The sequence below is a fragment of the Mchenga conophoros genome, linkage group LG22 (assembly GCF_057382185.1).
Source record: "Mchenga conophoros isolate Kocher_MC1m ecotype Shallow Benthic linkage group LG22, M_conophoros_male_GT1.1, whole genome shotgun sequence".
Taxonomy (NCBI): Eukaryota; Metazoa; Chordata; class Actinopteri; order Cichliformes; family Cichlidae; genus Mchenga; species Mchenga conophoros.
Window position 1 is genome coordinate 13,495,260 of NC_140546.1, and position 15,901 is coordinate 13,511,160.

General features: G+C 40.8%; 1 protein-coding gene across 1 annotated transcript; it reads left to right on the forward strand.

The window, feature by feature from the left end:
• Window positions 1-509: 509 nt before the first annotated feature.
• LOC146548954 (sialidase-1-like) lies at window positions 510-12,477 on the forward strand. Its single transcript, XM_085262874.1, has 6 exons — window positions 510-782; window positions 3,625-3,814; window positions 4,190-4,452; window positions 7,444-7,626; window positions 10,249-10,468; window positions 11,252-12,477. Exons 1-6 carry the CDS (start codon window positions 696-698, stop codon window positions 11,470-11,472), a joined length of 1,164 nt encoding a protein of 387 aa, XP_085119000.1. The 5' UTR covers window positions 510-695; the 3' UTR covers window positions 11,473-12,477.
• Window positions 12,478-15,901: the final 3,424 nt, after the last annotated feature.

Below are 15,901 nucleotides of genomic sequence, written 5' to 3' on the forward strand. Positions count from 1 at the left end.
CACACTTTAGATTGCCTGACGTCTGTGCTATTTTCATGATATTCTGCCACAGTTTGGATAAAAGTAATAAGTGCATCCATTCTGCTGTATTGTGAATAGAGATATGATAATTTAGTGCATAAGTAAATTTGAATTAGATGCACATATTTACGCACGGACGGTATTTCCGGATGTATATTCGAGAAAAAACTGAGCCAAGACGATATAGATGTAAGTCCTGCTGATCCATCAGCTATATTAATAATTAATTAAAAATGTCACAACACGTGTAATATTATGTATTTGCAATTTTATACATGTATTTACACCACTTGCATACAGGCTTTCTTGTAGACTCAATAAAATATAGCAATTAAAGTGAAAAGTAACATTTTCAAAATAGTCCAAATAAAAAAATAATAATAATTATAATAATAAATTTCTAATAGTTAATAAAGGGCTATAGAAAACATGTCAGGTTAAATACCATTAAATCCGAAGTAGGCAACGAGTGACGTTAGTCATGTGACTCCCACCTTGGGTCATATGACTCACAGGGGCAGGCCTTTCGGTATATGAAGTAGAGGAGAGAATTTTATCCCTACTACTCTTTTTGTTTCTGTTTTTGCGGACTTATTTCGACACTTTCTTTCCTCACTCGCTTCTTTGTGTCTGCCGGAGTGAAGAAGAAGAAGAAGTTACGAGAAAGAGCCAACATGGCAGCAGGAAGCCGGCTCGCTGCTCTTTGGCTACAGCTCGTTGTTGTGGTGTCTTGCTGTGTTTCTAACGTCAGCCCTCAGCAGGTACAGTAGCCCGCAATTATCTGCTTAGTGTCTCTTCATAACAGCATGCTAAGTGCTCGGCATGAATTTCTGAGCAATAATGTGACAGCGGATGTCTGTGCTGAAACTACAACTTTAGAAGATGGACTACAAACATGCACTTTACTTTCATTCAGGTCATATAACGCGCAACCATATAACAATAAGAATATATAAAAGAAAAATAATATTATATATTTCCTGCTTCAGAGATAAAACAGTGCAAAGACGTTCAATGACTGTAGTAAAATCATCATCCATCACTTATCTAGTTTAGCGCGGTTGTTTTCTGGGTGGGGAGTAATCTAAAGGCAAGACTGCGGTAAAGTGAGCCGTCATTTGTGAGCCGCGGTCAAGCCAGCCGCCTCCTATCCGCCGCATAAATTTCCTTGCGCTTTTACACCAGTCTTTACGGTAGCGCCTTTTCGCTTTATATCCTGATTGAAAGCCTAGACTCGCGCACACATGCACGCGCGTGAACAGTCACACGCACGCGCGCACACAAATTACAATGGAACAGCCCAATAAAGACTGGTGTAAAAGCGCAAGGAAATTTATGCGGCGGATAGGAGGCGGCTGGCTTGACCGCGGCTCACAAATGACGGCTCACTTTACCGCGGTAAAGGCAAGCAACCCAACAGTGGATATAACCAGGGGTTAAAGTGGGATTTGGCAGTTGGGGGAACTTGAAGTTTTCTGTGTTTGCGCATGTAGTTTAGTTTCTTTGTCGCCTATTGCCCCGCATTTCTTAGGGTTATTGCTCTTCGCGGATTCAGCCTGCTGCTGAATACAAACTGCAACTAACAAACTAAATGTGTGACAAACAGTTTGTGTGGGACGCGTTAACAATGCTGGGATTAAAGCAGATATATTACATTTGAATGAAACTTGCCCATCTCTCTTGCTAAGTAAACACCATAAGAAGTTTGTTCTTGTGGCCTCATGAGATAGTCTGCATTCTCTGTTATTTCACTGTTATTTGGGCTGCTGCTCTCTCTGGTAACAGACCATTTTTAGCCAGTTATGACACACACACACATCACTTCGAACCATTTCCTCTCGTGTGACACTTTAAAGTCACACTAACAAAAAAAAAAAAGACAGTAACTCTGTTTCTCAAAATATACTGCTGCTTCATTTTCTCTATGGTAGTTTCCATCATATTTAAAAGCCTTTTTGTCTTATTGGTGAGTTGTAACTTTGACTGATGGGCATAGCGTTAGACAGGATAACCTTCACATGCATTGGGAGTCTGCAGGAGTCTCCATGGACTATGATTACAGATGACATTGTGATCTGTAGTGAGAGTACTAAGCATGTGGAAGAGACTCTGGAGAGGTGCAGGCATGCTCTGGAGAGAAGAATTAAACTGTTACTAGACCTGCTATGACGTATGGTTTGAAGACGTATGTGCTGACAAAACGACAGGAGGTGCAGCTGAAGATGTTAACATTTTTGTTCAAAATGACCAGGATTAGAAATGAGCACATCAGAGGGAGAGCTCAGGTTTAGAGACCTGCCAAACCAGGACGTCGACAAGGGAGCCCACAGAGCAGGTTCACAAATGATGTGAAGCAGGACATGCAGAGGGAGTTGCTAAGGATAGGGTGAGATGGAGGCAGATATGAAATGCTGAGCTGTTGTGACCCCTGAAAGAACAAGTTTCTACAGTACTGATGTTACATGAATCATCATTGCTGCTTTTAAACCTTAAAGCTAGGGTAAAGGTGGAATTTGGTAAGTGTTACTAAAGAAAGGCTTACATTCGTATTGATTGTTCCTACCAAAACCCTTCTAGAAGCAACATGTGTCACTTAGTCATATGCATATGGACATTTATTTTAATGCATTATCAAAATTAACTCTAATTTCAGCTGAGTATATTATTGCATGGCCAGAACTTTATGTCGAATCCTATGAAAAAACTTAAAACCATAATTCCCACGTAAATGTCTGCTGTCTATCTGTCTTATGGCTTTGTTGACCTGCATTAGTGCACCATGCAGCTGTAAACCATACAACACAGTATACACTTTTAATAACATGTTAGAACTATCAGAGGATAGTCTTCAGATATTAGATAATCAGATAACTTCAGCTGCACATCCTGTACAGATCCACTGCCTGATTTTAAAATCTGGCATGCACTAGGACGTGGTATGTAAGCTTTAAATTTCCAGTTTATCTGTTACAGTCTTTACCCTTCAAAATAATCTCTCATCTTCTCCTGACCTGTCTGTCAGTGTGAAATCATATTCACTTTTGTGCTCCTGGAAAATACTGCAGCTCTACCCTTAGCTAACAGATGTATTAATATTCAAACTGCACAGAAACAGTTTGTGTTTTTGGTGATAGAAGTTGAGATGTTTGAAATGTTGAATTTAACTTACTTGACATATTAAAAAAACAGAAGGAGGAAGCTCCTCGCTTCAGTGGAGTTGGTGCACGACAGGGCCATGTGATGACTTTAATTGCCTTCATAGTCATAGCTGAAAGGACTGTCAGGCTGCACCACATGAAAAATGAACTGATTTAGACTATTCTGTACCAGATTACCTATCAGGTTGAATTATTTATTTATTTTAGGTGCCAGGATGCCACTTTAGACCTTTGATAATAGTTTCTAGTGGCTGAAGGACACAAAATCGCTTCCTTAAAGGAAAAGCAAGATCACCTGATTTTCTTTTCATTTCCTGAACTCAAAGCCAGATCACATGTTTGTCTGTTACATGACACCTGAAGCATGCTGAAAATGCTCCTGCCTACAGATAATTCACAAATATCTCTTCCCTCTCTTTTACCTTCCCTTCTCCCCGCTGTTCAGATCGACCCCCTGGTGTTTGAGGAGCAGCTGCTGTGGGTGAGCGGAGCCCAGGGTCAGGTGAACACTTACAGGATCCCGCTGCTCACCTTCACCCCCAAAGGAAGCCTGCTGGCGTTTGCAGAAGCCAGGAAGTCTTCTTCTTCTGACATTGGAGCGAAATTCTTTGCTTTGCGGCGCTCCACAGACAAAGGCAAGACCACTGCAAGAGATAGACAGTCACACAAAACTTACAGTGTGTCAGAAAACAGTCAGCAGTCACATGGGCGCAAATGAGGAGAGTTTATCGCTTCTGAATGAATGTCTGGGAGTGTATGTCATTGTTAGCATCAACCATAATTGATATTTTGAGTAGATGTTTGGTTTTATTTATATTTACCTTTTTTTTTTTTTTTTAACATTTCATACCTTGAAACTGGATCAACGAGTTCTACGCAGTGTTCAAACAGACTGATGATATAAATTCTGCTGACTGAGCCTTGAAATAAAAGTAAAAATCACAAAAGCACAAAAAACAGGTCACGTTTTCTCTGCTTCATCTCCTCCTCTTCCTCTATCATCTCTCTAGGAGCCACCTGGTCCCCGACCACCTTTATTATCGATGACGGGGCGGCACCGGATGGCATAAACCTGGGCTCTGTTGTGGTGGACGAGGAAGTGGGCTCAGTGATTCTGATCTACTCAGTGTGCTTCCACCACTACCACTGTAGCCCGGCCAGCATCATGATGGTGGAGAGCCGGGATGACGGCCTCAGCTGGACCCCGCCCAGAAACCTCTCGGTTACGCTCGGCGTGAAGAACTTTGCTCCCGGGCCGGGCCTCGGCCTCCAGGTGAGAGAACAAGACATGTGACACTGAAGTGAGAGAACTTTTCAAGCTGTAAAATGAGCTAAAATGTAAGTGAAACGACCTTTAAGCTGGATTTATTTTTATTGTGATCATGAGCTCCTGGGTGCTCAGCAATTCCCATCACAGAGTCACGATTCAAGATGTTAAAGTGAGATTTTCCAGGCAGATTTCTCTGTGGCTATAATGTAAATTTGGTTCCTGTTCCTGAAATCTTGCTCCATGCATCTGTTTTCCACCTCTGTAATTATGCTCTGAAGAGGTTTAGGTGTAATGTGCAAAAACTAATTTGCATTAAATTAGCATTAAGAATATTCTTTTGATGCTTAGCAAAAAGAGTGATTGTGTGTTCATGCATTAGAAGCCACAAGCCTTTTATTGATCCTACTTGTAGACTACATTCTTTATCAATCTGACTCCCTATCTGTCAATAGAAAATTGTACTTAGTAGTCAGTATAATCCTTTAATGATATAAGTTTGCATATGGTAGAATACTGCATGTAATCATTAGTGTTTAGAAGTATATAGTTGGTGGCATATTGAAAGAATGTCTCATCCTAGGGGGTCTGTGACATTCCAGGGTGTTCTGGCGTTCACCCCCACATCCTGGGAGTATGGGAGAGGTTGTACCTTGTCTTATTGTTTTACGGTAGGATTAACGTAGCTATGTCAGTTTTAGTCTAAGTGCTTTTTTACATATAGATGAACTGTTGGATTTTCCAGACCAGCAGGTTAAGGGAAGTTGTTTATGGGGTCACACTCTGACACTCTGACTGACACACACACACACACACACACACACATTCCAATGTGACTCGGGTACAAAAGCACTGGTTTGAGTTTGACATCAGAGTTTTGCAATGTGCAGCTGTCATAAAAACAGGCCAGCTTTAATAAAAAGGAAAAAAAAAAAGAAGTCATGAGCTCAGAAGATAAAGGATTACTGAGGATTGCACTGGTTCGTGATTGCTGTCTCTTTTATTATTCTGTCCAGATTAGAGAAGCGACACCTGGCTTTGTTCTTGTTTCATTTCAGACAAAAAGGGGTCAGTAGTAGCAGCTGAAAGTATATAAACCTCTCACAGAGCGTTAGTTTATTAAAATGGACTCAGAATCAGATGCAAACGGAGCTTCTTGTTGTTGCATTTGATGCACAGTATGTCTTAGTTGTGGTCTAACGATTGTACTTGAGTATTTTTCAGTTACCTGTAATTGTAATCAAAATACCTCACACTGACATGACTTCCTTAAATACTTTCATTAATCCTAAACAGGGAAGCAATACTTAAATCAGACATCAGTCTTTACTAAATGTCTAAATATACTATGAATCACCTCAGTGGCTGAGCAGTTGGGATCCTAAGTGTGAAACCCGAACGTGTAGCATAAATTCGTAACCATGAATGCTCCCTAAAACTATAATGGGGTTTCCAGAACAATGAGAAGTATAAAAAATGTTAAGTTGAAATGTCACTTTTTCCCCTTGCATGCCTCTGAGAGGTCAGAGTAAGGCTGTCGATGATGAAAGGGTCCTAACTGTGTGAAGTGAAGTGAGCTGGAAGTGCTGAAGTATTATTTCGTTAAGTAGAGGATACACTGGTCTACCTTTTTATGAAATAAAAATAGATAATAGAATCCCAATTAATGCCGTAACCTGCTGATATGTTTTGAACCTTCACTGAAACATTATGTTAAGTGCGAGGTGAACTATAAACGCTGCTGTAATAAAATCTGCTTCTTATGATGTTGTTGCCTTCCCTAGAACATGCAGATTCATTTTTTAATTTTTTTATTATTATTATGAGCTACAGTCATGTGAAAAACTAAGTACACTCTGTGATTCAGTAGCTTGTAGCACCACTGTTTGACTTTATGACTCAATGACTGTAAGGTGCTCAGGTCCTGTGGCTAGGTGCTCCAGCGCCGTGCCTGACAGCTGGTATGAGGTGTTTGTGCTGATATGCTGTGTTTGGTTGTCAGGTGGTGCTGTGCACGATGAACAAACAGCTCCGCTTTGGCCTCGTCTGTCCAAAGGACATTGTTCCAGGAGTCAGTGCGACTCTGCAAACCTAAGCTGTGCTTTCATGTTCTTTTTAGAGAAGACAGGCTTTCTCCTTGTAACCCTTCCAAACAAGCTGTGCTTGTTCAGTCTTTTTCTAAACGAACATTAACTGTAACATTTAATTTGCTAGATGAGGCCTGCTGAGTCTGAGATGTAGCTCTCAGGGATTTTTATCCAGCTTCTCCCAGCATTTAACCATCTGACCTTGGGGTGAATTCGCTGGGACGTCCAGTCCTGGGAAGATCAGCAGCTGTCCTGAATGTTTTCCACTTTTGAGTCAACTTCAAATTGTTTGGAAACCCAGACTGATGGGCAGCAGCAGTTGCTCCTCTGAGATCATCGCTGGTGTTAACACACACATGAATGTTCCAGACAAGCAAACCTCTGCTTGCATAGAGGTGCTCAGCTCACACACGGGAATATTAAAGCTGGTTTATAAAAGAAAAAGTTAGAGCATAATGTAAGGCACTGCAAGTGTAACAGCACCGATATTCAGTAAATGAACCTCTTTGTTTTTGTGTGAGCTATATTTATACTTGCCTTTCTAATATGGACTTTATTCAATTGAATTTAACCAGATGCATAGCTTTATTTTCAGCTTTGAATGCATTTAATCCAGACAGTAATGTCTGCAGCTGCTTGTTTCTCTCCACAGTCTATATCAATCTTTAAGAGCTGTTATGTTTGTGGATATTACACCTTTTTAATCAGTAATATGACACAAAACAGTATCTGTAAAAAAAAATTTAAAAAAAATTATTTGAACACAGCTCACTCGTTTAATTCCTCTCCTCTTTGTTTTCTCTGACTTCTCAGCTCACCAACCGTGTTTAAACATTAAAAAAATACTAAATGATGATAACCAACAGCTGCATCCCTGAACTGTTTTTTGTTTGTGTCTTTTGGACTACAGAAGCGCTTCAATCCTGCAAAGGGGAGGTTGGTGGTTTGCGGTCATGGGACACTGGAGGGCGACGGTGTTTTCTGCATCCTGAGCGACGACCACGGACAAACCTGGTACAACGGTGCAGCGCTGAAAAGCATCCCCTACAACCAGAAGAAAAAAGCGCAGGACTTCAACCCTGATGAGTGCCAGGTATGTTTGCTGGTGCCGTCGGTCAGTTAGAGATTACAGTTAGAGCCATTAGTATTTGAACAGTTACAGAGTTTTTTTGTCATTTCCACAATTAAATTAACTTTGTTGTCGACATTAGCGGAAAACTTTCTTTGGTTCACCATGCTGCAGATCAATTCATAATCAATCCATAATAAAAATACTGGTAATTATTCATACAATAATAACTACATACACACCTTTTTTCTACCTAGTGGCATCAGAATAAAGAGGACGTTCTCAGACAGCAACAACAGAACGGCGTTTTTAAGACGCCAGTGTGATACAGATTATCTAATGAGGTTTGTTGTCAACCAACAGCAGTTCTGACAATGCTGCCCAGTTTGTTTCTATCTGCCACACTCGGGTTACCATCCCAGATGGAGATATTGAAGCTGACATACACCAAAAAAATAATGTTTTTGTTGACTTTTAACTTTTTAACTTCCTAAAAAAAAAAAAAACTCTGACTAGCTTTCTTGTTGATGACATCAATATTTTCCATAAATCATACTTCCCATAAATCTTGTCATCTTGTCCTCAGACGCTTGAAGCTTTTACTGACTTAAACAGACTGATCAGAAAGTGAAAAACCTGTTTTTTGAGCCTGTGTAATTCAAGGCGTTTCCCTTTGTCAGCATTAATCAGCAAATAACAAGATTTACACCAATCCTCAAATCTACATACCTGAGCAAAATAATCAGACTTAAAATTACCATTAAAGAAACCAACAAACAGCCATAAACAGTGAAAGTTAACTAGCCAACCGCTGTAACTGCCTGACATACAGAGAAGCTGGGTTCAGCTGTGGCTCACCAGTCAGCCTGTAATTTAACATTGTGCCTGAGTGAGCTTCTGTTTTTTTACACATAAATATCCAGACCACCAAGGAAAAGGACAAAACAGACTTGGTGAAAGCGGGATAAAGTCATCGTGGTTTTGTGGAAGAAAGAACGTTTCCTCAAGCAGGACAGTTGCTGGTGCCTTCTGTGCTCACAGCTTCACAGTTTGTTTGCCTCAAAGTTCAGTTTTGAATCAATAATTGTTCCAAGATGTTTATCAGACTCAAGACGTTATACCACCTGGCCCTTTATAGCTGTGACCTGTTGTGTGTGAGAACATTTCCTAAAATCAGACCAATCAGTGATTAACATCTTTTGACATTTTCTAACTGAAGAGAGGACTCAACGTGCCATTTAACAGAATCATGAGGCTGGCCTCCTGCAACTGACTAACAATAACAGAGTCATCTGCATACTTTAGCACAGTGCTGTTTCATACCTACTCTAGCACATGTTTGTGTACAGGTCAGCAGGTCAGGTCAGAAGGCCACGTGCTTTTACTCGTTCCAAAGACATAATGCAAACTCTGAGATGATAGAGCTTTCTCGGCTCCAGAATTGTGGAAGGATTTATCATCGCACATCAGGTGATCTCCTTCACTTACTTGCTTTATAAATAAAGTGGTACAGGATAAATAATACCAGAGTTTCACTACACTACTACGATGGATTTAAAAGTGCAGACTTTCAGCTTAATTCACGATTACAAAACGATTAACTGTTTATAAATGATGGCCCTTTTTATGCACAGTCCCCCATTTCAGACGCTCAAACACGATAGGAAAAATTAACATAAGGATTGTTTTTAATGCTTTTAATAACGACTCCTTGAAGTCAAGGACATCACCGAATGTTGCATTTCCTCCTTTAATATGCTCTGTCAGTCCTTTACTGCAGATGGTTTCCTTCCTTGCAGCTTATTTGAGGCTTTTTCTACATTCACTTTTCTATTTAATAACTGAAACGCGTGCCGTGTTTGGTTGGATCAGGTGACTCGCTTGGCCTATGAGGAATATCCAGTTTCTTGTGAAATTCTTGAGTGTGGTTTGCAGTTTGCTTCTGTCAGCAGTCACATCATCAATAAACACTGGTGACTCTGTTTCATTGGCAGCCGTAAATTTCCATGTCATAATATTGTTTCCATCATGTTTGACACATGATGTGGTTTGCTTTGGATCATGAACAGTTCCTTTCTTTCTCCATTCTGTATCTTCCCATCATTCTGGTATCAGTTAATCTTGGTTTAATTTCTTCAACCAATATATTCCAAACCTGTGGAGGCTCTATTAGTTGTTTTTATGGAAAAGTATAATTTGGTCTTCTTGTTCTTGAGTGTAACTAATGATTTGAATCTTCTGATAGACCTACGTTAAACAGCCACTTCTCTCTTGTCTTTGGAAATGTTTATGTGGAGTTTTAAAATGACTTTGTTTTGCTTGCATTACAGAAAATTATCAAGTGGTTCTTGGGGAAAAGTCACACTTGTAGCAGCAAAAATAAAGTTTGGTGGTTATTAAGTTAAAGGGGAGTTAGCATTAGTTTATTTAGTGACATTATGAGGAAGCGTGAATGCTCATAGTGCACTGTTGTGAAGTGTGGTTCTGCCCTCTAGTGGACAGAAAGTTGTTGTTTTTGTCTTTAACTTCAGTGTAGATTCTCCCATTTATTTTATTCAGTGCAGTTATATGAAGGCATCCCTATTACAATTGTAATTATAATCTTTCACCTTTGATACACTCTTTTCTCCGTCTGTTCTTCTGCAGCCAATTGAGTTGACTGACGGGACCATCGCCATCAACGTCCGGAACCAGAACAACTACCACTGCCGGTGCCGCATTGTGGTGCACAGCTATGATGGAGGGTTGACCCTGCCCTTAGAAGGCCTGATTTTTGACGAGGCACTGGTGGATCCTGTAGTGGCAGCCGGAGCTCTGCAAAAAGAGGGCGTGATCTACTTCACCAACCCCTCCAATGAGCAAAAGAGTAAGAAACACGAGCACTAAGCTTTTTCATCTCTGTGTAAGACTAGCAAAAAGTTAGTTTTGTGTATTAAGAATGTTACTCTTTATGTATTCTGTATGCCATTCTAGTGAGAAATGCTAATATGAAACATGGTGATCTCTGCTCCCGTTTCTACTCTTGGCTCATATCAGTTGCATTAGTTATAATTATTAAATATTCATGTCCTGTTACCCCAAAAATGTCCACCCAGTTAGTTCCTGAGTAAATTTAGTATTCACTAATAAATTTAATTTAATATTTGGTTACTTTGGCCACTTTTAGTGTTTTCCTTTACGGCACAATAACTACTTTATATTCTTATGGAATCCAATGATAATTAAGTTTATTTCAGCTCCCCTAACTTATCTGGTTTGTTTTTACTGTAGCTCTATAAATCATGGCAACTTTCCACTTTTTTATGAACTGTATTCACATATGAGCTAAAGTACAAGCTCAGTAAAGCTTCATAAAAAAGTGACTTTCACCTTATTTCGGTTTCAATTTGAACTGAAAGTAAACACAGAAATCTGATGCTACGCAGTGATCCATGCACGCCAGTTTGAGGCAAACTTTCTGGCAGAAAATGATACCATGATGCAATGCTGTAATCAGATAGATTGACCTTGTTTCCCTGAATCTTTGCAGTACAGGTGGAAACTGCTTAATCAGCACAAAACACAGAGTCTCACTGATGAGAAAAAACCCAGGTTGAAATGATCCTGATTAAGTTGAGTGGATAAATAAGTGATGCTTTATCTCCTTCAGGAGTGAATCTAACCCTGAAATGGTCGCTGACAAACGGCATGTCTTGGGAGAACAAAGCTGTCCAGATATGGGCGGGTCCGAGCGGCTACTCCAGTATGACATCACTGGACAGCGGCTCTGTAGAAGACCGCAAGTACATCTTTGTCATCTACGAGAAGGGCCAGAAAGACTATTTCGAGACTGTCTCGTTCACCAAGATCCACCTGTATGGTGGTCGTTAAGAGCACACGAGGACGTAGGTAGAGCAAAGTCAGACATGAACTATGGTGCAAACTAAACATAAATAACTTATCTGTTTTGTCTCAGATTTAAACACTTAAGGGAAAAAAGAAAACCGGAAGAGGGTTTTTTTTTTTTTTAATCCATCATCTTTCTCAGGAAGATAAACAGACTCATTCTAGGATATCCCGAAAATGGAGAAAGAAGAATCTGCACGCACACATTTTGTGATTACGCCATCAAAAAATATTTTTCTCTGATTTAATCCTTCTGTCCTTTACATTTTTCAAAGGGGGTTTAAATCACGTGTTTGTAACCCTTTAATTTTATTTGCCAAGTAACTACACAGCTGCAAAATTCGGGCAGAGAAATATGTCAAAGCAGGAAATGCTGAAGAATGTTTTACAGACGGGGTACATAGTTTACAAAAAGCTGATTGTTAAGTATTTTGTAAACCTAATTGTTTTGGGACAGAAAAAAAACTAATGTTTGAGTGTGTGAAAGTGAAAATTACTTTTGAACCACTATAGATGCAACAGTTTTTTCTTTTACTATCATAAAGTTTGCTGTGAATTCATGCTGATTGAAATCAGTTCTACCTTTAGAAAACTTGTAATTGTGTAAAATAATGGCCTAAAAAAGCAAAACCTTTTTTAAAAGATATATATTTTCACTTATAAATTCTCTTTAATTGTTTCTTTGAGGTTTAAATAATTGTTTCATATACATGTGTGGAAGAATGTGTGAATGAAAAGGTGCCTAACGTAACCCAAAATGTCTTTGTTTGTACTTATGGAGCGGAAGCGGAGTTATTTTATTTGTATATTTTAAATGTCAGATTATGACCAAATGTCCTTTGTCTGTAGTTGCTTGGCGGATAAATGAATCTGTGCTGTAATGGATTTTCCTTCTTGTCACATTGTCCTTGTTTTTATGGATTTGATTGTGGAAAACACACTTTTTATGTCTGAAATGAAAATAAAAGGGAGGGACTGATTTAAACCACAGTTGAAGGCAAAAAATGTCACTTCATGTTTTTCTCTATACGTCTTTCTGATACAACTCTAATATAAGGGAAAAAACTCATTTTTTCAGTTTTAAGTTGTAAAATATTTACTGCTTTTATTTTGAAACTTACTTTACATTAGAATGAAAATCAGTGTGCTGAGTTTTCCAAAAGAAAGAACATTTAGTTGGGATATGAATATCAGAATCAGAATCAGAATACTTTATTGATCCCTGGGGGAAATTATTTTTTGTTACAGTGCTCCATTTTAAACCAACATTAAGACAAGACAGACAATACGCTAACTAAGAATAGTACAATATATACATATACATACATACATACATACATACATACATAAGTCACTCATAAATAAATAGTTGGAAAAGAAACATGTGTAGTTGTAGCAGCAAACAGTGTGTTAAGTGGATGCGTTGTACAGGGAGATGGCCACAGGCAGGAATGATTTCCTGTGTCGTTCAGTGGTGCTTTTCGGTAATCTCAGTCTCTCACTGACCGTGCTCCTGTGACTGACCAACATGTCATGGAGTGGGTGGGAGGTGTTATCCAACATTGTCTTTATCTTGGACAGCATCCGCCTCTCCGACACCACCTTGAGGGAGTCCAGCTCCATCCCCACAACATTGCTGGCCTTACGGATCAGTTTATTAAGTCTGTTGGCATCTGCGACCCTCAGCCTGCTCCCCCAGCATGCAACAGCATAGAGGATCGCACTGGCCACAACAGACTCATAGAAAATCCTCAGCATTTTCTGGCAGATGTTGAAGGACCTCAGTCGCCTCAAAAATAGAGACGACTCTGGCCCTTCCTGTAAAGTGCTGTGGTGTTTTTAGCCCAGTCCAGTTTATTGTCAATGTGTACTCCAAGGTATTTATAGTCCTCCACAATGTCAACACTGACCCCCTGGATTGAAACAGGGGTCAAGTGTTTCCTGGTCTTCCTGAAGTCCACGATCAGTTCCTTGGTCTTTGCCACGTTGAGCTGCAGATGATTCTGCTCACACCACGTGACAAAGGAGTCGACCACAGCCCGGTACTCTGTCTCATCATCCCTGCTGATGCATCCAACCACCGCAGAGTCATCAGAAAACTTCTGAAGATGGCAGGTCTCTGTGCAGTGGCTGAAGTCTGTGGTGTAGAGGGTGAAGAGGAAGGGGGAGAGGACAGTCCCCTGTGGTGCCCCTGTGTTGCTGATCACCTTGTCAGACACACACTGTGGGAGACGTACATATTGTGGTCTTCCTGTCAGGTAATCAACAATCCAGGACACCAGAGAAGCATCCACCTGCATCGCTGCTAACTTATCACCCAGGAGGGTCGGCCTGATGGTGTTGAAAGCACTGGAAAAGTCAAAAAACATGACCCTCACAGTGCTCGCCGGCTGGTCCAGATGGGTGTAGACACGATTGAGCAGGTAGATGATGGCGTCCTCTGTTCCGAGACGAGGCTGATAAGCGAACTGAAGGGGATCCAGATGTGGTCTTACTATGGGTCGTAGCTGGTCCAGGATGAGCCTTTCCAGGGTCTTCATGATGTGGGAGGTCAGTGCCACGGGCCTGTAATCCTGGGGGCCACTGGGACGAGGCGTCTTTGGTACAGGGACGAGGCATGATGTCTTCCACATCACCGGGACCCTCTGCAGACTCAGACTCAGCATAAACAGTTTATGAAAGACTCCACACAGCTGGGGGGCACAGGTCTTGAGGACAAGGGGACTCACTCCGTCTGGTCCAGCAGACTTGCCTGAGTGAAGTCTCCTCATTTGCATCTCAACCTGGTATTGAGTGAAGGTGATGGGTGGGGGAGGGGTGTCAGGAATCTCACAGGAGGTAACATGTGAAGAGAGAGGCTGGCACAGTGGTGTGGCTCTGGATTCCAGGCTGACTGCAGGTGAGGATGTGGGGGTAGGAGCAGACACTGTGGTGTCGAATCTATTGAAAAACAGATTCAACTCGTCGGCTCTATTCTCACCTCCCTCAGCTCCCCTGCTGTTGGTTGGCCTGAATCCAGTGATGGTCTTCATGCCCCTCCACACCTCTCTCATGCTGTTCTGCTGGAGTTTCCACTCCAGCTTCCTCCTGTAATTGTCCTTAGCCTCTCTGATCTTGTCCTTTAGTAACACCTGGATCTTCCTCACCTCCTCTTTGTTGCCCCCTCTGAAAGCCCTCTTCTTGTTGTTGAGGAGGGCTTTGATGTCCTTAGTCACCCACGGCTTGTTATTTGGGTAACAATGAACAGTCTGAGCTGGAACAATGGAGTCGGTGCAGAAAGTTATGTAGCCTGTGATACACTCAGTAAGCCCATTGATGTCCTCGGCGTGAGGCTCACAGAGTGTTTCCCAGTCGGTCACCTCGAAACAGCCCTGTAGTTCCGCTATTGCCTCCTCTGACCACCTCCTAACAGTCCTGGTGGTCACAGGTTCCCTCCTCACAATTGGCACATAGCGGGGGGTGAGGTGAATCAGGTTATGATCTGACCTACCAAGTGGGGGGAGGGAGGAGGAGCTGTATGCATCCTTGACGTTAGCATACAGTAAGTCTAAAGTTTTCTCTCCCCTGGTGGGACAGTCCACATATTGTTTGAATGTTGGTAGTGTATTGTCCAGTGATACATGGTTGAAGTCACCCGAGATCACAATAAAGGCACTCGGGTGCTGAGTCTGTAGCCGAGCTATGGCAGAGTGGATAGTGTCACATGCAGCTGTGGGGTTAGCAGAGGGGGGAACATAGACAGCCACCAAGATGACAATGATCAGCAGTTAGGCATATCAACAGGTTAACATATTTTGCATTTTAATAGAATGTAGTTTAAAAAAAAAATAGATTAATTATGAATCGCCTTTTGAAAGTCACAATTGAGTCATGAGGTAAAAAAATATGTTGCAAATGTCACGCCAACGTCAATTTTTCTGACATGTTTTTGTTTACGCTTGGAAAAAGTAAATTCAAATACACATATAGGTCTTTATTTCATACACTTATAGTCAATATTCATGCAAATTAGTGCATATATGGAAAATTAAATCATAACATTTTATAAAACTTACAAAAAAAAGACATCTCGGTGTAAGTAATCAGCTGTAGACTTTTACTGGCAATCTTTTTGTTTTAAAAAAATAAGTGGCTCCATAGGCATGACTGGAATTTCACACTGCAAATTATCTATCCATCTATAGTACAACCAAAAGTCTGGAGCCAGTCCTCATTTCTTCTCATTTCTTTATGTAGTCTTCAGGAATGGCTTTCCAGTCTTCTCAAAGGTCAGTGCCTGCCTTTTATTGTATTTTCTGTCAGGATGATCAATAACATTGAGGTCAATCCATGACTGATAAGTGCTTAACTAACTAACTAACTAACTAACAAACAAACAAACAAACAAACAAACATTCCTCTGAAAATGGTCAGG